Here is a 23,252-nt window from a genome sequence, read left to right as displayed (position 1 = left end):
CCTATGTCTTCCAGACTATCCTCTACATTTATGTTAAATTTCATCGAATTCCATTCAGCGATATTGACTACAAACTCTAACATCCATCCATCGAAACTTTCGCATTTATAATATTAGCAAGAAGTAAGATGACCTTGAAATGCTTATTTCCTACTCTACATTTCTTCACATAGTTTATTTTTGCCAAAGGTTTATACAAGGATTTATGGTAAAAAATAAGAAACATTGATTATTTAAGCATTTATTTAAAAACTTCAAACAATTTGTATTACGATTATAAGAGAAATTTTGAAAGTCAACATGAAATGAACAAGAAAGCATTTATACGTAGTAAGTATATGTAAACGGCGTCTTCCATCTGCCGTATTTCGGCTCCTCTCGCGGGGGTCCGAAGGGGTTCTTGTTGAGTACCACCTTGGCCAGCAGACCATGACACACATCGTAAGTCGTGTCACCCGTTGTCACACGCAGTATACGACGTAGTTCTCCTACACAGAATTGCAAGTATAAAAAGCGATAGAGTTGGCACGTCTAATGGAAAATACATCTTACTAGCTTTCGCTCGCGACTCCGTTCGCGTGGTATTAAAAAAAGTAAGTAGCCTACGTTTTCCAGACTAAGTTCTACGTAAAGCCAAATTACATGGATATCCGTTCAGCAGTTTAAACTACAAATTCTAACATCCATCCATCTAAACTTTCGCATAATATTAGTATGATTAACAGTGTGCCAACTCAATTAATGAATACTACGGACGATATGCATTTAAATTCCGACAAGATTATTATAAAAAAATTTCAGTACTTCGTTAAACATTTTACTAATTTTGGGTCTTATATACTTTTATTTCTCGAGCCTAGATTGATAAGACTAAGACTTTGGCCATAAGCACCGTCATGCTATGCTTTGGGCTACCTGTAAAGGAGGAAGTAGATGATACTTTGGGCTAGCTCTAAAGGAGGGAGTTGCCCCCTACCCACTCTGGCCACATGCTTTAGGTTAACGCCCAATAAAATATTTTTGATAAAAATGAAGGCACATACTTGTCAGCGAGTCATCAAATTTAGGCTTCATAGACATCTTGGCGGGAAGTTCAGCGTACTTCTCCGGCGCGGGATGCCGGTAGCTACCGCGCTGGCTGGTGTCAGGTATCTCCACGTCGTCTGGCAGCCGCAGGGTCTGCAGCGCACGAGCCCGTCGTGCCAGGTTCACCGACATGAAGGGTAACTCTAGAAGAAGCATTAAGTTTAAGATTTACGAGCGACGTGGGAAATTTATCTACTCCGCCTCTTTCTTAGCAATTAATGTGTAAACAGGGTTATGTGAAACTGTATTTTGTAGACTTATGGTGCTCATTTCTATGTCGCTAAAACGCCTACTATACGGATTGTTTTGTTTATAACTAGTGCTCACGAATTCGTCCGCGTAAAATTAACGAATAAGAAAAAAATATAGACTATGTTGCTTGCTGGTGAAAGAATTTTTGAAATAGGCCCAGTAGTTTTTGAGTTATTTCAATACATACAAAAATACAAATCTTTCCTCTTTATAATATTATTATAGACGAATTATCTTCTTCCCGCGACTCTGTCCGCATGAAAATAAAAAAACAAAAGTAACATAGGCGTGTTCTGAATATTCTCTACATCTTTGCTAAATTTCCTCGACATCCGTTCAGCTTTTTTGGCTACAAATATCCATCTAAACATTTGTATTATATTTAAAAGATTAGTCAGATAAACTAGCGCTTCACAACGATATGGTATGTGCAAAAAGCGATACGAGTTACCTTAGTTTCAAATTAAAGAACAGAACACATTAATGTATCTTACCTCTGGAACAATATTTGACAAGATACTCCGTTCTATTCAGATCTTGTAAATCGTTTTCAATAGGGACTGGATCTATATCTTTGGTCATATGTTGCTTAGCTATTTTCGGATAGTCTTCTGAAAACTACATGTTCATATTGTTTTGAAAATCCCTATATTTGTGACGATATGTGAATGTATTATCTATAACAGTACAAGTAAAGTGTTTCCTGTTGGACCATTAAGTTACTAATCGTTTACAAATCAGCTGAATAGGAAAATTTTAGTCGGTCCAACGGGAAACTACCTTACAAAAACAACTAAAAATTACTGACTATCTTTCGCCCGCGACTCCGTATGCGTGGAAACAAAAGTAAACAGCCTATGTGTTCTTCCAGACTATCCAATACACTATTCCAAAATCCAGTGAAATCCGTTCAGCATTTTAGACTTCAAACTCTAACAAACATCCATCAATTCAATAGTAAAGGTTTAAACTAACCCTGGTTATAGCTTCTTTGTAATATTCATGTTTGAGTGGGCAAAGCATGTCTGGGCTCTTGCGTGGCTTGTCTCTGGGCTTGAGGGCATCGCGGCCCAGACCCACGATCAGACAGTCGTCGTCTACTGCCTTACGCCGTGGGCTTTTACTGTCTCAAAATATTTATTACAATTATAACAAAAAATTTCTATCTCGGATTTTTTAGATGGAGATATTTCGTTTTGAGTTCTGACTAGTTTTCGCCCGCACGGACGGCCGCGTGAAATAAAAAAAAAAACAAAAGTGAGTAGCCTATGTGTTCTTCAAGACTATCCTCTACATCTATGCCAAATTTTATCGAAGTCGTTTAAGCTACAAACTCTAACAAACATCCATCTAAACTTTCGCATTTATAATATTAGTGTGATATACTTACGGTTTTTCCTTCTTGATGAAGTCATTCATATAAACCGATTTAAATTCTATTTCGCCGTCGAACACCGACATTGTTTTTATATTATTTTATTTGAAACTAGGAAATAATTATGAAAATCTTTTAGGAGTCAAAACGTCATTCAAAATGTTATTGACATTGTTTACAGATGACACATTTTTTTAGGCATTGCAAATAAAAAAGGTAATTTTAATTATCTATATTTCTGTACTAACTTTCTCGCGACTCCCACTTAGCATTAAAAAAGTAGCCTGTGTACTTCCAGACTCTACATCTATGCCAACATTCATCAAGATACGTTCAGCAGTTTAGGCTTCAAATCATCCATCTATCCATCTCAACTTTCGCATTTAGTAAGATAGTCTAGACAAAATAATAAATATAATGAAATGTATTGCAAAGCACGTTAACTATGTAAATAAAACTTATTTTAACTAGATAAATATTATCGAAACTCCAATACCAATCAAATCCACTGCTAAAATAAGGGAAAACTTATGTATTTATTTTGGGAAAAACTGAAACAATTCAATAAAAAAAATGTTTAAATAATACAAATTTAAATATTTATTATTACACATTATATCAACGAATTAACACTTTCTTTGAATATACGATAACGACAAATAAAGCAGTAATACTAAATTAAAAAAATTATTCAACTAACGTTAATAGCCTTACACAATAAACATGTAACGCTAAAAAAATAAACCAACCAATTTTAGTCATAAATAAAAAGGATTTAAGTTTTAAATTGTTTTTTTAACATCATAATAAAATAGGTCGCAAATTAAAATATTTTTACAACTATCGAATCATTTATTTTTTTAGCATTACATACTAATTACAAACAGATTTTAATATTTTCATAAATTGGTATTTTTTTATTAAATTAACAAATAAAAAATAATACTAAATTTACATCTTCGAGATATAGACCCGGCGAAAAGAATTCATTCTTACAATACGAACTTCAATCACGTCAATATCGCGTCTATATTCCATTTAATCTGTACAATATTATAAAAAGGAAAGATTTGTATTTTTGTATGTATTGAAATAACTCAAAAACTACTGGGCCGATTTTAAAAATTCTTTCATCGTTAGAAAGGTAAATTATCTGTGAGTAACATAGGCTACATTTTTCACGAGGGTGAAATCGCGAGCAACAGCTAGGAATCAATATTCAGAGTTACAATTCACTCAAAATCAGTTAAAAACGGAGACCTCATGATATTTCGTGAGAAAGTTTCCATGACGCCATTGAGAAAATTTGTATTAGTGCAGCGCCCCTACCGGACATAAAGTACACTAAGAAATCTCATACTTTTCGTGATAGACCCTCTGTTTCTTGTCTACAAAAGACTCGATTCTAAATCTTCTGATACTAAAACTTTACTAAGGGACGTCTTCATTCAAGCAGTGAATTATTGTTTGGCTTGTTTACGAAGTTGTGACGTCACATAACTGACGTTATAATGACGTGATTGACACGACAATGAATCCTTAACATAGAATGGCAACAAACTGATTTAAAACACTATAAGCTCTTTCATTACTAAATACTTTTACAATACGCGTTTCTACCGTGAGTTGTAACTGCCGATATACAGGGTGATTCTTTACTGACGGATCCCCGGCTTTGTAGAGAAGGGATCTTTTTTTTACGATTTTTTAAATTAAAAAACTATAAAAAACGGGCAACACATTTTTCTTTTAGCTTGTGATCCGTCCGTTACGAATCAGCTTGTATATATTTTCTCACTTTCGTTAAGGAAAATAAGTGTTCTTATATGATGGCCTCGTCAGAAATTCACGTTTAAACTCTGCTTTGATAGAAAATATGTTATGATTAAGAAACTTTTCATTCGTTTAAAAAAGGTTTTTAATTTAATTTAATAAAAAAACGACATTTTTTCTGTAATATAATTTTGCAAAATATTTTTTAAAATTTTTGAAAAGTAAAAAAAAAAATTGTTCATAGTTTCATTTAATTACATTTATCTTTTTTATTTGATGAAAAATAATAGATAAAAATGTCATTGTTTAAAATTTCCCGAAATATCTGAGTCGATAATTGTGTCTTTATATTTTTCCATGATAAGCAGAACTTTTACAAGGCTTTTAAAATTATTTACAATATAAACATTCAATCAGTCGCATTTCATTTATATTAGATTTATATTTATTTAGATTCTATAGCATTGTTAAATTAATATATCTTAATTCAAATGACATGGGAAGATAAATGACAAAAAAAGTTACATCTGCAAAAAACTTTAAACCCCATTTTTTTTAGTTGATGTGTATAATTTTTTATTATTATTTTTGTTTCAGTTAATTCAAATATATATTTAGTCTTTAGCAAGTTTAAAAAATGCTTTTTTCGATACTAATTCTCACTTTAAGTTGTAACTATTTCTGTCGTTTAGGCGATATTTTAAAAAAAAGGTCAATTTCAGAATTTTAAAAAATCAATTATATATAAAACTAAGAAACACGAGAAAAATATTCCTACAAAATCAAAGTATTTTTTTGTAATTTCAAATGCACCAAAGCGTATGCTTTAAAAGCAAGTTATTTTACAATATTTATACATAATTATTATTTTTATATACATACATACAGATTTCTAACATTTTATATAATTGAATACATAAAGATTAAAATACAATTAGTTACAAAAAAAAACCTATAGAATAATTGAAAAAACTTAACTACTGAAGCATTTGTACAAAAAAAATAATATCCAATGTTGAGTTTCAAGTTTTTTTCCACTTCAGTAGTAAAAACTCACATTTATACAGATAATAGAAAGAAAAAATCTTATATTTCTCAACAAATATGTTACCCGCACATATATTAGAGAAAACTGGGCAATTCAATAAACATACTAGAGAAGTCCCTTAGTTAAGATTTTCCATAAATCTAAACTAAAAGACTTGTGTGAACAGTTCGAAGTGTAGATATTTAGTAATAATAAAAAAGATTACTAAAAATAGGAGTTACCCAATTTTAGTTTTATAGTGATTCCTCTAATATTTGCCGATTTACTAAACAAAACATTTTTCTTCTTTCACATATTAGTTGGAAAAAAACACATTTCATATTTAAGAGTTCCATAATTATTTTTATATTTATAAACTCACTGATTTCACTATTTACTGAACACTTATTCACTGACATTAACACTTTCCCCGACAATGTCATTTGTCGATTGTCACCAAAGTCAATGTCGGTCGTCTTCCGACATGGAACGCTGCTAGGGCACCCTGAAGGGCACCACCAGGTCCTCGTGATGTTCCACCCTCAGCTCCGATATGGCTGCCGCAGCTTTCTTCACTGCATTCGTTATCTAGAAATAAAAATATTTTTATAGACGACATAAATAATTAGTTTTTGTAGCAAAAACTATAACCAAAGAATTTTAAAAATATAGACTAGATATGGGGAATATTTTTCACCGGTAACTTCTTTGTATGGTGATATCTCAATGTATAAGACATGCAGAGATGCGTCTTAGTGTTTTAATTATTTATTTGTTTGTGATTTTGACTATTATGTGAAAAATGTTTCATGTGAGCTGTCAACTATGTCTATTTTATATATTTTTAAATCTCTGTTACCACACTAAAATCAAAATCTCACATATTTCAACTAGTTCAGTAACTCGGGCATGCAAGTTACTGAGCCATTTTACTGGCATGCATATAAACAATGCTTCAATCATACTAATATAATGCGAAAGTTTAGATTGATGTTAGAGTTTGTAGCCTAAACTGCTGAAAGGATTTTGATGAAATTTGGCATAGATATAGAGGATAGTCTGAAAGAACACATAGGCTATTCACTTTTGTTTTTTTCAATTCCACGCGGACGAAATCCCGGGAGAAAGCTAGTAAACAAATAATTCAAACACTGAGAATCGTCCAGACCATACTTCACATATATGCCAAATTTCATCGAGATCCGTTAAGCAGTTTAGACTAAACTCTAACAAGCATCCATCCATCCAAACTTTTACATCTATACTAATATTATAAAGTTTATAATATTAGTAAGAAGTAAGATGGCTTGACACCCGTGACTGATAATTATAGTGTGTGGGGGTGTTCACAGTGAATGAGCAATAAAGCAGTGAGAAGGTTACCAGGTCTCTGTCTGCGGCGTGCGGCGGGAGCGCGAGCGCGGCGGCGCGCTGCGCGGGCGGCAGGTCGGCCAGCAGGCGCGGCGCGCGCGGCGGCGGCGGCGGGGCGGCGGCCGCGCGCGCCGTGTACGTGCGCACGCGCTCGTTGTACGCGCTCGCTTCCAGCGCGTACGGGCCCAACGCGCCCACGTCTATCACGTTACTGGAATACACACATTCATTTCCTGTTACATCATTCAAAAACTAGGAAACTCGACTAATTGCACCCCATGGTAACAATGAAATTATCCTGATTGCTATTAAAAGGATCAAATAACATTTTAAGATCGATTAATCATATTATCGATATGGCGTTGGACGGGACACATGTTAAGAGAAAGCAAAGAGAAATGGACCAAGTTAATAACCACTCTGTTATCCAAGAGATAGCAAAAGAAAAAGAGGGAGACAAAACAAAAGATGGGAGGATGACCTCAAGGAAATAGCTGGTCCAGTATAGACAAGTTTAGCAAAAGACAGGAATGAGTGGAAATCTCTAGAGGAGGCCTTTGTCGGTAGACAAGCATTTCCGCACAAAAAAACAGTTGCCGATAACACAAATGAAAAATGGTAATTTTTATTATAAATTGTAATCAGAAAAGCAATAAGGGCTATTTTATTTTTTTACTTTTATAATCATATTATTTTAATATTAATTAAGAGGAAAGGGTGGGAAAGAAAGTGGATTTGACGTTGGGAGTGCATAGGAAGGGGAAATATCCTCTATATGTGCGTCTCCTCCTCCATCGATTAAGGGTAGGCAACGCATAGCTGCGGTCGCTTCCATTTCTGCGGCTCGTTTGCCACCTTATAATGTAAGAAAACTCACGTGGCGGTTTCATGCAGGATCCTGTTGAGGGCACTTTGCTCGTCAGGCTTTCTGGGTGGTGTGGCAGCGCACGCCACCGGTGATGGACTCTCCTGCTGCTGTTCCGCCACTTCTAGAAGATGCGTCCGTTCGTTCACTACGTTCTCCTGGAATGATAACCAACGATCTACTTAGAAATTTCATATCTAAGGGTCGATTCATTTATTCACTTAAATAACTACCTATGAAATTATTGGATTTAATGTTTTTAAATGACGTCGTCAAAGGGATGTCTGATGATGAAAGAGCAGAAAATTTTGCTATTCAATAAAGTGGTGTTTTTTTGCTTATCTGTCTAATAAAAAATCTGACTTAAATGTCCTATCTTTGTTTTGTTTTTTTTTTTTAAATTGGACACCCAGTTGTGGAAACATATAGTAAAAAAAACATACAGAATATTGGGAATCTATTTCTTTTGAAATGTCAGTAAAATATATAAAAGGAATAGCATGGAATTAGTGATTTGTCCAATAAAACACGGAAACTAATAAAAGTACTGTGTGAAATCATAGTTAAAATTTTTTAAAGAAAAATAAATGTACTATCTAGACTAGTTTTATTTGAATTTATATTATAGAATCTAGAAAAACTAGACAGATTATTTCACAAGAGTTTTAAATGTTAAACATATAAAAACAATCATGGCTAATACATTAAGATTATGTGCATATGTAATTGTGCATATTTGGTTCGTAAATTGTTTTACAAGGAATCTCTGTGGTAGGCAATAATATGAGTTTATATGCTGTATTTTATTTAAAAACTAGCTGTTTCCATGCATTTTGTCACATTACATGACAAAAAAAACATTATTTTATTGTTTCCATTTACAAATGTTAACAAAGGTCCTTAATATTGGCCGATAATTTAAGTAACCATGGCAACCTTGACTGCCATTGACTTGTAGTTTTTGTCCCTTTCTTGAAGAGTGATTTTCACAATTGTTTGTTTTTGAATTGATTTTTATTTTTAAATTTGATTTTTATTTATCTAACGCTACCTTATTCTACTCCCGTAGTATCGGCGCAACAGATTGTCGTCCTCCAAATAACTCTATCATCCGTCATCTCAGTCATCACCCCCCTTCTTGATCATGTCACCTTTTCACAATCCATCCCTTTCTAGGTCTACCTCTACCAATGTATCTCCACATTTTTTCGTTTTTAATAGTATTATCTCTAATTGAAAGTCACCTTGTCTAAGGTAAATTACTTACTAATTATATTCTTACACAAATATTTATAAAAGGATACTATAGAATAAAATAGACTATGACTTAGATATTGCATCAGTGTAGAATTATCCTTGTAATCTTATGTCTCTATGCAAATTGATAAACATAAGGTTTTGAATGCATAAATTATTGTGTTGACAGTCTGCAAAACATGCTAATTCTGTTTTTATATTTTACTAGCTATTGCCTTCGACTTCGTGCACGCAATATAAAGATAAAAAGTAGCCTATAATATGCCCGTCTATATCAGCTACCCTTCAGTGAAGGTAATGTCAGTACAGCCGTTTCATAGATTACCCGGAATAAATGCGGCTTACAGACAGAATATTTTAAATGCGAATTTAGTATCAGCAACACAAATACATATTACAGACACTCCAACTTTATTATAAGTATAGGTAGAATTAAACAAATCTGCATATATGTATATAACAAGCTCAATTCATCATTATTTGGCATTGATTTCTTAACAGAATTAATTAAAACACACCATTAAATTGTTTAAACTATCGTGAGACATTACTTTAAGCAGAAATTAATTAACTCTCTCTTAAATTAATTAACTCCGGTGATGGCACCGACTAGTTTCGGACTCTTCCAGGATCCTTCTTTAGGGCGAGTATTATTTAACTTTTGTTCGCGGTCACGTCGCGCCTCGTTCGCGGAGGGTCCGAAACTAGTCGGTGCCGTCACCGGAGAATAAAAGCGTGAGTTGAGCCGTTCTTAATTAATTTTCAATTAAAACACACCATATTCATAATTGATACTGAAAAATATTTAAATTGGGTAGATTACCCAAAATTTTGTAAATCTGCAATCTAATTGATGGTTGTAACTGAACATTTGAATAGTTCCATTAAAATTGTGTGTGTTGGCAAAACTTAAACTGTCAGAAAAGTGTGCATTGGGCATTGAAAGAAAACCTTAAAACAAAAGACTACTAAAGTAGTTGTCACATGTAACCTTCATCTGTATCTTTAATACTGAGATGTAGCTTTGTAAGTTAAAGTAGAAATGATGTGGTCATATCTCTGAACTTATTCCTTGGGATATGTACCTTAGGAAATTTAAAGTACAAAAACGCACAAATAACTTCATGTGAAAAGTATTAAAGTGGTACAAGCACATAAACGTACATAAAACTATTGTTGAATCATCATTTTGCGCATAAATTTCATTATAAATACCTACCTGTTGATTTAATACCTAGATAATATAGCAATAAATTTATCGCACCATTTCCGAACGTAAAACAATAATATAGTAACCTAGATCTCATTTCACATATTTCCAGGTTCATTACAATACAAATAAATAAGATAATGTGGCAGTCAACTAGGAATTGCTGATAAGACCTTAATACCTAAACAATTGACAGATTGGCGGATGTATAAAAATTGCCCGTAATGCACTCCTGTACTACATTCCGCAATAAATACAGCGATAATAACATTGTAAGCGTATAAGGGTCATTATTAATCTGACTACGAACATACAAAATAATTAAACAATGGTAATACCTCCGGATCCGTTTCCTTGTGGCAAATACTATAACAGCAACCCATGACTGCGGTCTTTAGAGAGCCGAAGCATGAATGCAGCAAAGTTTCCTCCCCGTCGGACTGCATAAATGTTTTTAAACTTTTTGCTGGTATAAATAGAAAAGTCGGGTAGGTAATACACAATGAACAATTTTCACGTTCCGTTCTGTGTATTACTTCACGGTTGTTCGGATTTTTTTCCTTGGAACAATGACAGAATGACAGCTGACATTCACATTACAGATACAAAATATCAAAGATTATGTGAAGACGTAACGGTCTAAGACGAATTTTATTGCGCAAATTATTCCCTTCTTCCTAGGTATCCTTTTTGATTAATGTGTTAATTATACCCCGTTATAGTTATTACAATTTATGCTAGAAAAAACAGTTAACGGCAAGCAATAGATTCATGTCAATTGGAATCTTGTTAAAATGAAAAGGATGTCAGATTTTATTTATTTTCTGTGATTCTAGCAAAACCATGTTTGCATGCTCTTTAACAAAAGTCAAATACACGTCAACCAACGTCAACAATATAATTTCAAGCTTACGTTTTTACAAAACGCCGATTTTTGTATTGTTTACATATAGTTAAAAGTGAAAATGATAAGGTACCGAGGAAAAAAGAAAGTTTTGGATAAAGTCAAGGAACTAGACGCGTTTCCAAAAGTTCCCGAGGAATATGTAGACAGCACGTCGGTTAGCGTGACTTTCTCTGTTATCACTTTTTTTATTGTTGCTTGGTTAATTTATAGCGAAGTTACGTATTACCTAGACAGTAATTTAGTGTTTAAATTTATGCCAGACATTGATATGGACGAGAAATTACATATAAATATTGATATTACAGTTGCTATGCCATGTTCCAACTTAGGAGCGGATATTTTGGACTCCACGTCACAAAGTGTCTTTGGCTTTGGTGAATTACAGGAAGAAGACACATGGTTTGAATTAACACAAGAACAACAGGACGCGTTCGACGCTGTTAAATATCTGAATTCCTATTTACGAGAAGAATACCATTCAATTTGGCAATTGCTTTGGAAGAAAGGCCACGGGTCTGTAAGAGCTACAGTACCGCCTAGAAAGAATCGTCCGAATCGACGACCAGATGCGTGTAGACTTCATGGAGTTTTGACATTAAATAAAGTAGCCGGAAACTTCCATATAACAGCAGGAAAGAGTTTACACTTACCAACAGGGCATATACATTTAAACATGTTATTTGATGATACTCCACAGAATTTCAGCCACAGAATACATAGATTAAGCTTCGGTAATCCAGCTAATGGGATAATATATCCATTGGAAGGCGATGAAAAAATTACAAATGAACAAAATATGCTCTATCAATATTTCGTAGAAGTGGTACCTACAGATGTGGAAATTACATTAGATTCTATAAAAACCTTTCAATATTCCGTCAAAGAATTGGAAAGACCAGTAAGTCATAGTAAAGGTTCACATGGAGTTCCAGGGATTTTCTTCAAATATGATATGGCAGCATTAAAAATAAAAGTATACCAAGAGAGAGAAAACCCACTGAAATTCATTTTACGACTTTACTCTGTTATCGGTGGTATTTATGTGTTAGGTAGTTTTATTAACACAGTTGTGTCTACAATAAGGACAGTTTATATTGATAAACCACACACAGTGTTGAGAAATGAGAATATTGAAAAGAAAAAATATGAAAATCCATTACTACTGTCTACAGATTTAGATGTTCCAGTTGATTTAATAAAACAATGACAATGTTAATAATTAGTTTTAAGTAAAATAATTTGAATTAACAACAAATTGATTTGTATTTATAATTTAATATTTGACTAGCTGTTGCTTGCGACTTCATCCACATGAAATTAAGAAATATAGCCTATGTTACTAGATAAATTCCCTTACTAACAGTGAAATAATTTTTATAATCAACCCAGTAGTTTTTGAGTTATTTCAATACATACAAAAATACAGATCTTTCCTGTATAATATTTGTATAGATATGTTATGGTCATGATTACATTTTTTATTATATTTTAAAGCCCTTGCAGACTAGACTGAAATATGCACATCATACATGCTTATACTGAACAAGCAACTAAGCTATAGGAGTATCATGTAGTGTGCTCTGACACATCTATGTTTAGCTAATTTTATATGTATACTAGCTGTTCCCGTGCGGCTTTACCTGCATGTAATTATGAAGATTTTATTTTATTGCTTACATTTGTCAAATTATCAATAGCAAATGTCAAAATGGAATGACATGACAAACCTTGGCAATTTTTCTTTCTTGATGTTGGCAGTAATGGTCTCCTCACATTAGGGTTTTTATCCAAAATATTTACATCCTAAGTTTAATGGCGTGAAAATATATAGTCTAAAGCATGACGTAAGTGTAGGGCTTTTTATTAAAGAATTATTCAAAAATATGCTGTAATCATCTTGGGCAACAAAGAAGTGTGTTTTTATGCTTTATTGTAATAGTATATATTGGTACAGTCAATATAATAGAGTATTCGTAGTTCTTTTTCTGTTTATATTAATTGTTGAATGTTATTTATATTAAGGGTAAAAAAAATCCACTATTTTTAAAAAAACATATGTATATGTTTGTAATGTGACAATAGATAAAGTATTATGGGATAACTTATTATATGGGTCATTCAAGGATTTTTTAATGTTTGGTTCTGTTGTATTAATCTTTCCGAACTTTTTACTGTACTTTATTTTTTATCTTTTCTGTTTCATACTTGACCAGTACAGTTGTACAGTATTGCTATATAATTGGACTGGCATCTAACTGTACTGGCCAATTGTGAGCCAAAATTATTTCTATTTATTAGTGTTTTGTAAAATTGATGTTTTAATATTGTTTTTTTAATCTAAAATGATACAAATGTGATATATTATCGAATATGAAGTATTTGTAAGAGAAAATGGTACTACATAATTGTACATAAAATGATTTAGTTTTAGTTCAATTAAATATGTTTGAAATGTAAATGTATTTAATTTCTTTTCAATATTTTAAGTCAACAATTATCCCAATGTTTCTTGCAATCGAATTTAATACATATATCCTATGCCAATGCCAAGAGAATTTCCATACTGCTACTATGTGCGGAATTGCAAATAATTCGTAAACCAGTTTAGACAACTTTGTGAAAGTAATTAAAAGTTTTAATATGTATGTCAGTTATCAAAATAAATAAAATCGACACAGGTGTTTTGTTTTAAATTTTGCACGAAGAGCGTTAAGAGGGCCAAAACACCATTGGTGAGCGGGCCTCCTCAGCTTTCTCTTTCACACTTGTAACTGAGCATATTTTCTGTCGCGCGCGCACGCTCCGTTTCTCAAAGTGTCGTTTTGTTCTCATCGCGGCCAACCCGATTCTTCCATTCCATTCGCGCGGCGGCGTCGCCCCTTAACGGATGTCGTGTGCCGGTCCACGTTCTGACATCCGAAAAGTTAGGGAAACTTTTGTCAGTCGACCTTTGAAGACAACAAAACTTTTGTCTCAAACAAATGTTGGTGCGGTGTTAAGTGATTAATATATGTGATTGTGTTGTGCGTATTTTTTGCGATAGCTATTCACCGTTTCAAATGAACGTTACTGTTTCGTTCAGCAAAAGCGCGTAGCACAGCGACGCACGAGGGCAGTGTATGGTTTATTCCTTGGGTTGCGTCCATCGGTGAAAGTAGACCTTTGTTGAGTTCAAAAGGACACAGGCCTTGCAACTAGCTTGATACAAGTCGTTTCGCGTGTAGTTGTAAGACGAGGTGAGTGGTATTTCAACTTAAACTTATTAACTTAAAACACGGCTATAGGTCATAAATGAAAAAAATTTTCTAAGACAACTTATTTCAGTATTATTAAAATAAATAAGTTAAAACGATTTTATATTTTGTAATAATCCTTTACTCGACGATTTTTTAAGACTTTCTCTTTATCGATTTCCCGCTCCCGTGCATCGATGTTCCCAAAATCGATGTTTCATTAACATGAATTTTATCAGCTGGATGTGGACGGTGCCATTCATGTTGTGGTTGGGCGACTTTGGGTCACTGCCCTATACCCTACCTGTTGACTGGTTCCTTGTTGAGCCGGTTCTCCCACAAACCAACTAAAATGTCAGGTTTTCGAACTGATATTAGCTAACGTATTGTTTGTTCTCCAATATGTTTTTAAAAAATAAAATGCATCAGCAACAACGTACGGTTTCTTGTATGTAAATTCGTGTTCAGTTATCCAACGAAGTGTACCGTTAGTTTTACTTGTTAAACGATGTTATCTTCCATTGTATGCATTTCTATTTACCACCGGCTGGTACGCAATAATGAAATAACGATATCTACGAATAATCTTATTAATTTTCGTATAATTTATAGTAACGGAACTTTGTGAAATAAAAATTTGAGTTGAAAACGCATTGTGTTTGATTTATGTGAAAAAAGTGTACTTCTGTTACAAATGCATATTCTAAAAACAGAAATTTAAGCAAATGGTACTTATAAAAAGCTTACAAACAAGTCTCTATGTTTGTTAATGCAAATGAACAAGGTTTCTTCTTGTTTGTCGTGACCCAAGGGATAGGGAATGTTAGTAACATCTGCCTTATGTGTATTTTATGAGATTTTTGTTATACTTCTTCAATAACAATTTTTTATTCGGATAAAAGAGAAGATAAGAAAAATACAAGCGACTTGAGTACCTCCCTAAAAGAGAAAATAAACGCAAATATCTTTTAAATAAATAACATCGCAAATTTTGAAAGAATTGTGCGCAATGAAATTTGAGGTCCACTTCTCAGGGTCGAAACATTTTATAAGCATACAATAGAAGTAAACGAAAGTGTACTGACCCTATGCTGAATAGGTCACAAGATTGAGTGTATACCTACTTGATCACAATGGTTGGTGCCTATGTATATCGTAGGTATGCCCTTAGTAATTCAATTTACTTAACACCCTATATACACTTAGAAACTCGTCCTAATTTAACAAAACAAGGGAAGGAAGAATTATTGTACTGCCAGCTTTAACATCTTAGCACGAATAGGCCGGCACGCCCGGTGTAATACCACGACCACACAGAAAACAGGCGTGAAATGGAAGCAATTCCGTGTTTCGTCTGATGAGTGTGGTGCCGGAGGCCTAATTTTAGTCCCTTTCTCTTTACCACCCTTTTCTTATAAGAGGATGGGAAGAGGAAGTCGATTTGACGGTGGAGGAGATGCATAGTACGGGAAAATATCCTCTTTATTGTGTCTCCTCCTCTGTCAAATAAGGGTAGGCAACGCATCTCGTTTGCCACCTTATGTTATTAAAAAAAAAGAAGTTGATGAGTGCTACAAGCAGTCTACGTAAGGTTTTAAAACGTAAAGAAATGTTGTATTTTTGAAACTAAACTATATCTTCGGTTTTACTACTATAGATACTAGGTGCTTACTCAAAGAGGATATCTCAAAGTGTAAATGGAAAAGATTTAGTACCGATAATTATATCTTACCTTTATATACACTTCGGGCTATTAACTAAGCGGATAAGTAAATTTAATTGATTCATTAAACACACTAATAAAATAAGTAATTTTAGAAATGACTCAGCCCTTGCGTACACAAATACGGGTGTGTTGAATGTTGACAGCGAACATAGACACAAAGCGCGGGAAGCATCGCGGCCGTTGTCTATGGCACGCCACAGGTTATTTAAGGAACAGGATGCGGGATGCGCTTCATGTTTTTTTTTAGTAATTCGATACACCATATCTATTCAGCCAGATCAATGTAGACCAGTTTATACCGTGATTTTTTTTAATGAAACTTTTTTAATTATACTTCTTGAAACAAGGTTTATTTTTTTACTTATTTTTAAAAGTTCCAGGAATTACTCTTGTATTTCTAAGATAACGGTAGTTAAAATGCCTTCCTTACATTGCAGGTAATGACGTTAAGTGAGTCAATTAGAATTCCTGGTGAAGAATTTATCTTTAAAACATACTTAGTAACACTTAGTATAATTTACTGGACTACTTAGTTGATAAGGATACTAATTAGGTTACCTTTAAATGTTAAGGATTATTCCTAAAACTACAAAAAGGCATTGTGTAACGCTAATGGACAAAATAAACGGAACACATTTTCACGAGATGGTGGTTTTAGTTCTTCTGAATTTAATTCTGTTTGATAATTGCCTTCTTTTTTTTATAATATAAGGTGGCAAACAAGCAAGCGGCCACCTGAAAATCCGCAATTGGAGATGCATTGCCTACCCTTAATTGACGGTGGAGGAGACGCACATAAAAAGGATATTTCCCCTTCCTATGCGTCTCCTCCACCATAAAATCCACCTTTCCTTCCTATCCTTCCCTCTTAATAAAAGGGTGGAAAGGGAAAGGGACTAAAATTAGGCCTCCGGCATCACACTCATCAGACGAAACGCGGTGTTGCTTCCACTTCACGCTTCTCACCTCGGTCATAGACAATATGTGTTTATCAATTGTATTAATAAATACACAAGTCACGCAATGTTCGTGTATAAAATGAGTCGATTAGTTTAAACGAAAGTGCCATTCGGTAATTGCGTAATAACTGACGCGTATCATCAATTATTGGACAATGAATTTGAGTTTTAACGTAGGTCAAAGCATTTCGTTGAATTTGTATATTGTTTTCGTGATTGACCTAAGTAGCGATATGATTATCTTTTATATTATACTAGCTGTTGCCCGCGACTTCATCCGCGTGGTATTAGAAAACATACGAACTATATAAACAACAAAAAGCTACGTATCCCTCGGGAACCGGCTACCTCGGGGATGAAGCTTATCCCATGTATACTCCAGACTTTGTTTTACATCTATACCAAATTTCAATAAGAAATGTTGAAACGTTGCAGAATGGTCGAGTAAACATTAAAAAACTAAATTAATGAATCCCACGGGAACCGTAACTATTCCAGGGATAAAAAGTAGCCTATGTGTTCTTCCAGACTATGGTCTAAACCTGTGCCAAATTTCATGGAGATCCGTTCAGCCGTGTAGGCTACAAACGCTAACAAACATCCATCCATCCATCTAAACTCTCGCATTTATGATATTAGTAAGAAGTAAGATTGATGTGTATTCATGAATAAAATGTTTGTAAACAATGTGAGATACATTTTAAAAGTACTAAGATAATTATATAAGGTTAATGTAAAGAAATTGTCATTCTATGTCATAGATTGGCAACATTTTTGCTGAAAATCTAACGGGTTATTTAAATTACATCAAGTTCTTCTGGAATATATACCAAAGGAATTCAAGTTCTAATTGCAACTATTTAACGTGTTTCTCGTTAAATCTATAAATAAGCTACCATAATATTTCCTTAATAATTCATGAATGCGTTTTATTCATTGGAATTTAAAATAAACAAACGTCGGATTTGATTTACGATAATAATAGTGCGCCCGAATCTCGAACGGGGCGGAGGAAATGAAATTCGAGTTTGTACTAGATTTAAAAATACCTCAGTAGCAAAAGGATTGCGTCAAAATATTGTGAAACAATAGCAATTATTGCGATAATATAAAAACCGAATTTAGCATTTTTACCCAAATAATAGGCAACCCATTTCGAATTGTCTTTTTTTAGACAAGTCGCATCTCGCACCTTTGCCAACTTATCATAAAAAAAATAGTTTTATTTCTATGTTGGCAGTTGTCTGCATCAATGTATGTAGAACTCGATTACTCATGGACTCTTCCCGCAACCTTGCACATTACAAGATATGTTTCCACACAGTTATATATTCAAAGAATAGTGTACTTAGTTAAGAGATTACCACATATGTTTGCATTCCATTGTAGTGACGTGCTACGCAACGAGTAAAGTGTCCATTGTTCTCTGTTACCGTCTGTGTAGTCTAGTCTGTGACAATTTACTACATATGGGTATACTGATAGTTACCGTTCTCTTATTAGCTTTTGTCCGCGAGTTCGCGCGGAATTATAATAAGAAATCTTAGTAAGTTGCCTATGTGTTCTTCCAGACTATGTTCTATATATGTGCCAAAACATCGACATCTGTTAGGCTGTTATAGATAGATACGTAGTAATTAACATCTAAAATGATATGAATCGGTGCGTTGAAGTTATGAGAAAGATTTTAGTATGCGAAATTATGAGTCAAACTTCCTATAAATACTAACTTGTTTAACGACATTGGTTAAATTAAAGGTTTAAAATCGTTTTTATTAGGTTTTAACTCCAATTGGTTGTGTATTGCGCGTGCGCAGAACAATACCCTTCCCCTGTCGATCACAATGGCCTTTTGTCCCACGTCGCATCTGTCCTGTACACGGCTGGGGCACTGTATGGGAAATGAGATACTTATGCAACACTTGGTAGACAACTATTGTATATAAAACTTAGTACTTAACTTAATTAGTACCTAGAAATATCTAAAGAGGTGAATCTGACATCGTTTTCCAGAGGAATATCCATTCTCAAACTTCATTTTAAAGAGAGCATACCAGCGAAAGAGACCTCCTTATCCACGCCCATGGACATTCGCAACACCAAAAAAACTGTAGATGCGTTTACTTTTTAAATGCGTCTTCATGTGGTTTTACAACCTTGAATTGTAGGCTTTTTTCCGTGTAAATAGTTTCGAATGGTATCACAGAAGGCCGATACGTATCATTGTAACATCACGCACACCTTTGACCAAAAGATCGGACAACTGTTTAGTCTCGTTTTGATTCCTGTGAGCTGTATGTAGATGCACACTACTCGATTTATAGTTGAGCAAATAACAGTTGAGTTAACTGCGAAACAATCGACAATCGCATAACGGTTGTGCGATTGTTTAGTCGTAGGTGTGCGTCCGCTTTATATGTATTTCAACATACTACAAAACATAACACATATTACAGACTAGAAAGAGATGGATATATGCGTGAAAGGTGACATGATCAAGGGAGTGATGACTGAGATGACGTATGATAGAGTGAGAAGGACAAAAACCTGTTGCGCCACTACGGGAGTAGGATAAGAAGAATGATGATGATGATATTACAGAGTAATATGTATGTAAATCTACGTACTGATATAATTCTTTACACACGCCCTATCCTTAACGGTACAAACGTGCAATTTCTAATCTGGTTGCTCTGTAGAGTATAATTGCACACACGTATAGACGTAATTTCATACTCGCACGCGAAGGAATGCGAGTTCACGAGCAAGCGATTCTGGCACTTATGATCAAGCCATGTGTGTAGCTAATTGATTTGACGGTGCGTAATTGTTAAACTGTCCTTGAAATGAAATTATTCTTTTAAAGATGTAGGAGTTAGTTGGGAAGAGAGAGGTTTTATAAGGAACCTTAAACTTGCCCACGAGATTGTGTCTGTGTTCCAAATTATAGCTTCTAGAATCTGGACTTTATTGTCAAAGACAAATGATTTAAAATTGCAAATTATGTAATCGTAAGTTCAAATCGAACTTTTAATTGGACAGAAAATATTACATTTTACGTCTATTCTATATATTATAAACAATTAAGATTTGTATTTTTTTTTTGTATTACGATAATCCAAAAACTACTAGACAAATTTTAAAAATACTTTCATCATTTGAAAGGTAATTTATCTGAGTAACATAGGCTTTATAATTTCACGCGGACGAAGTCGCAACAGCTATTGGATATATTCAAAATAACGTCACAAAAATGTATGCCTCTGCATGTTTACTGTTTTTAAACACAGTAAAATACGATGACAAAAACTGTATTCATTTACTTCTCTAATCATTATTAATGCATGATCTTCATTTTTATCATGAAAAACAAACGCACGCGTGCACTTTCAGATGAAGAATCCATCTCTAGCACGGTATCGCTAGGGTTGGCACTTTTATTTTTATTAATATGCTTATTTATGCGTATAAAAAAAGAAATTTCTGCCTATGCCTAGCCTAGTAAAGACTTCTTTAAAATAAGTCAAGTTTTTATTTTTTTTTTTAATTTGCAGACCAAAAACTAGATTGTAAGTACTAGGTTTGTCTTATGCCTCTTTAAAGAGAATAAAGGGAATATGGTTATACGCAGGAGATGTTGTAAGTAATAAATATAGCCTATGTTACTTGGGGATAATGTAACTATCGACTGATAAAAGAATTTTTAAACTCTGCCCAGTAGTTTGTTACTTGTACGAAAATATTTTTTTTCCTCTTTAAAATTGTATAACTTGCTTAAGAGCCCGTCCCACCAAATTGAAAAATGTCTGATAAAAATACAACTAATGGTAATATCGTATTTAAGTACCTTAACTGACAGTTACTTTTTAAGCTATCTGTGCCTCTATCAGCCAGTGGGACAGGCCTGACAGTATTTTAACCTAGTCGTTTTTTCCAATTATCTTTTCCCATAGAGTTGTGATGAGATATAGTTTTTTACCTATTACATAATCTATGACGGATTCAAAATACATATCGACATACTATGTACATATCAAATATGATTTCCCAGTGATCCCAAGCTGCGGAGATAACGAGAAAACGGATTTAAATCCGATTTGAGGACGCGACATTTTTCCGATTGATTTCGTCCGACGTATTCCGAAAAAGAAAATGTAACACGGATTTTTACCGGAAAATTGAAACTATCACGACCTAGCCACAGATAAAAAAGAAAATAAAAAAGATGGTTTTCTTTAGCTTACTTTAATTATTAACAGTCGGTTTACTTTTAATATTACGGCTTACTAATATTATAAATGCGACAGTTTGCAAGTTTGGATGTTTCTTAGAATCTCATAAAGGGCTGAAATCTTCATGAAATTCGGCATTAATGTAAATCTTTTAAAAGTGTAATTATCTAAACTAATATTAAGACTGGTATCAGTTTTAATTTGATTTGAAATAGCTGGAGTTAGGAAATCTGTATTGTTTTCCACTGTTTAAAAGCTTACTATCGACTGACCGAGATTTTCTCATAGAAATATATGCTGTATGAAGGACAATGAATAAAATATTTGTATATCTCTTCAAAAAATATACACAACAAATAGCTCAGTATTGTACTAAAAAATTTCAAAATAAAAAAAATATTTAGGCAAAAAAATACTAGAAACAAATTGGGATACGTCGTGTCTGTTTCACAAATACCACTACTATAGGTTTTTTTACAATCGAGTTATACTCGAGTTGCCCCTACTATGAGTAACAGGTCATTGCTACCACCACGGTCCGTCGAGCACTGGTCAAAGTGATGGTTGATTTTTATTGGTCGCTCTTCACTCGTATCACTTACCGAGTACGGCCGAGTTAACTGAATTGTAAATTTTGGAGATGAAATTACATCGTCGCAATGATATTAATCTTTTATTCGATAATATTCCTGTTACCGCTATACCAAAGTTAATTGTAAAGTAACTCATTATGTTTTTTTTAATTATACGTAACCTATGCTCAGCCGGTGATGATTGAACAGTGGTAGTGGACGGCTAGGGATAATCTAACTAGCTTTCGCCCGTCTCCGTCCGCGTAGAATTAAAAAAAAAGCTTCTTTAGTAGCCTATGTGTTTTTCCAGACTGTGTTCTACGTCTATGCCAAATTTCATTGAGATCCGTTCACCCGTTTAGGCTGTACATTCTAGCAAACTTCAATCCATACTCATATCAATCGAGACTTTCTTATATATATATACTAATATTATAAACTAGCTGTTCCCGTGCGACTTCATCCGCTAGATATTATAAAAAAAATTGTTTTATTGTTTACATTTGTCAAATTACCGATTACAAAAATCAAAATGACATGACATGATGACAACCTTGCTTCCTTGATGGTGGCAGCAACTCATGGTCTCTTTCATAGATTAAGGTTTTTATCCAAAATATTTACCCCCTAAGTTTAATGACGTTAAATACATAGCCTAAAGCGTGACGCAAGTGTAGGGCTTTTTGTTAAAAAAATGACTATTCATAAATATGCTGTAATTGCTAACATCTTAGGCAACAAAGAAGTGTGTTTACGCTTTATTATAATAGTATAGATTTAATTTCACGCGAACGCAGTCGCGAACAGCTAGTTTATAATATTAATAAGATAACAAATAATCTGATATTTATATTTAAACGTATAATGTTTTCGTTGTACGAGTAATCCAGTCTTTCTTTCCTTAATTCCTACGACGAAATAGTGTAACCTTCAAAACAGGTTTTACAGCGATGAGTCAAAGCTCTTGAAACTCTTAAATAATTCGCAGAGGCAAAACAAAAGTGACTCACCGCAAAATTCGCAGAAGCAAGAGTTTTTTTCTTTTACAGCTAGTTTCTGGATACTTCTACGAATACATAATTCTAATAAAGACTTTAAGTGTAACATCTGTTGTCTTCTAGAAAGTGTTTGAATTTCCCATTGTTTTTACAGGTACTAAAATATTATCTTTATAATAACACGCTTGACAATTCGAACTCAACGCGGAGTTAAACTGTTATCGGGCAGATATTGAAACGACATTTTTTTTATAACATAAGGTGGCAAACGAGCAAGCGGCCACCTGAATCCACCGAAATGGTAAGCGACCGCTGCCCATAGACATCCGCAATGGGGATGTTTCCTAATGTTACAAATCCAAATAAAGTTATGTTTAATATTTTAAAGACAGCATTTTATAACCTATAA

General features: G+C 33.8%; 4 protein-coding genes across 5 annotated transcripts in view; 2 read left to right on the top strand and 2 right to left on the bottom strand.

Annotated features, from left to right (window-relative positions):
* Positions 1-225: 225 nt before the first annotated feature.
* LOC106108257 lies at positions 226-2,866 on the bottom strand. The gene is made up of 5 exons (XM_013289361.1): positions 2,729-2,866; positions 2,314-2,461; positions 1,833-1,956; positions 1,044-1,229; positions 226-488 (listed from the first exon to the last, which is right to left on the bottom strand). The coding sequence occupies exons 1-5, from the start codon at positions 2,797-2,799 to the stop codon at positions 322-324; spliced, it is 696 nt and encodes a 231-aa protein (XP_013144815.1). The 5' UTR covers positions 2,800-2,866; the 3' UTR covers positions 226-321.
* A 2,593-nt stretch (positions 2,867-5,459) lies between these two features.
* On the bottom strand, positions 5,460-10,769 carry LOC106108249. Its single transcript, XM_013289353.1, has 4 exons — positions 10,555-10,769; positions 7,762-7,907; positions 6,897-7,095; positions 5,460-6,101 (listed from the first exon to the last, which is right to left on the bottom strand). The coding sequence occupies exons 1-4, from the start codon at positions 10,660-10,662 to the stop codon at positions 6,009-6,011; spliced, it is 546 nt and encodes a 181-aa protein (XP_013144807.1). The 5' UTR covers positions 10,663-10,769; the 3' UTR covers positions 5,460-6,008.
* Positions 10,770-11,085: 316 nt separating this feature from the next.
* LOC106108240 (endoplasmic reticulum-Golgi intermediate compartment protein 2) lies at positions 11,086-12,385 on the top strand. 2 transcript variants are annotated; one of them, XM_013289342.1, is made up of 2 exons: positions 11,185-11,277; positions 11,429-12,385. In XM_013289342.1, the coding sequence occupies exon 2, from the start codon at positions 11,434-11,436 to the stop codon at positions 12,328-12,330; it is 897 nt and encodes a 298-aa protein (XP_013144796.1). In that variant the 5' UTR covers positions 11,185-11,277; positions 11,429-11,433; the 3' UTR covers positions 12,331-12,385. The 2 variants fall into 2 exon arrangements, with proteins under 2 accessions (XP_013144795.1, XP_013144796.1); XM_013289341.1 differs by having other exon boundaries at positions 11,086-12,385.
* A 1,584-nt stretch (positions 12,386-13,969) lies between these two features.
* Positions 13,970-23,252, top strand: part of LOC106108275 — a 96,397-nt gene continuing 87,114 nt past the window's right edge. Inside the window, exon 1 of the mRNA XM_013289387.1 lies at positions 13,970-14,359. The gene's annotated coding sequence lies outside the window, so the exon portion shown is untranslated. The remainder of the gene's footprint in view (positions 14,360-23,252) is intronic.

This window comes from Papilio polytes, unplaced genomic scaffold, assembly GCF_000836215.1.
Source record: "Papilio polytes unplaced genomic scaffold, Ppol_1.0 DF821733.1, whole genome shotgun sequence".
Taxonomy (NCBI): Eukaryota; Metazoa; Arthropoda; class Insecta; order Lepidoptera; family Papilionidae; genus Papilio; species Papilio polytes.
This window is presented reverse-complemented; position numbering and strand designations above follow the sequence as displayed.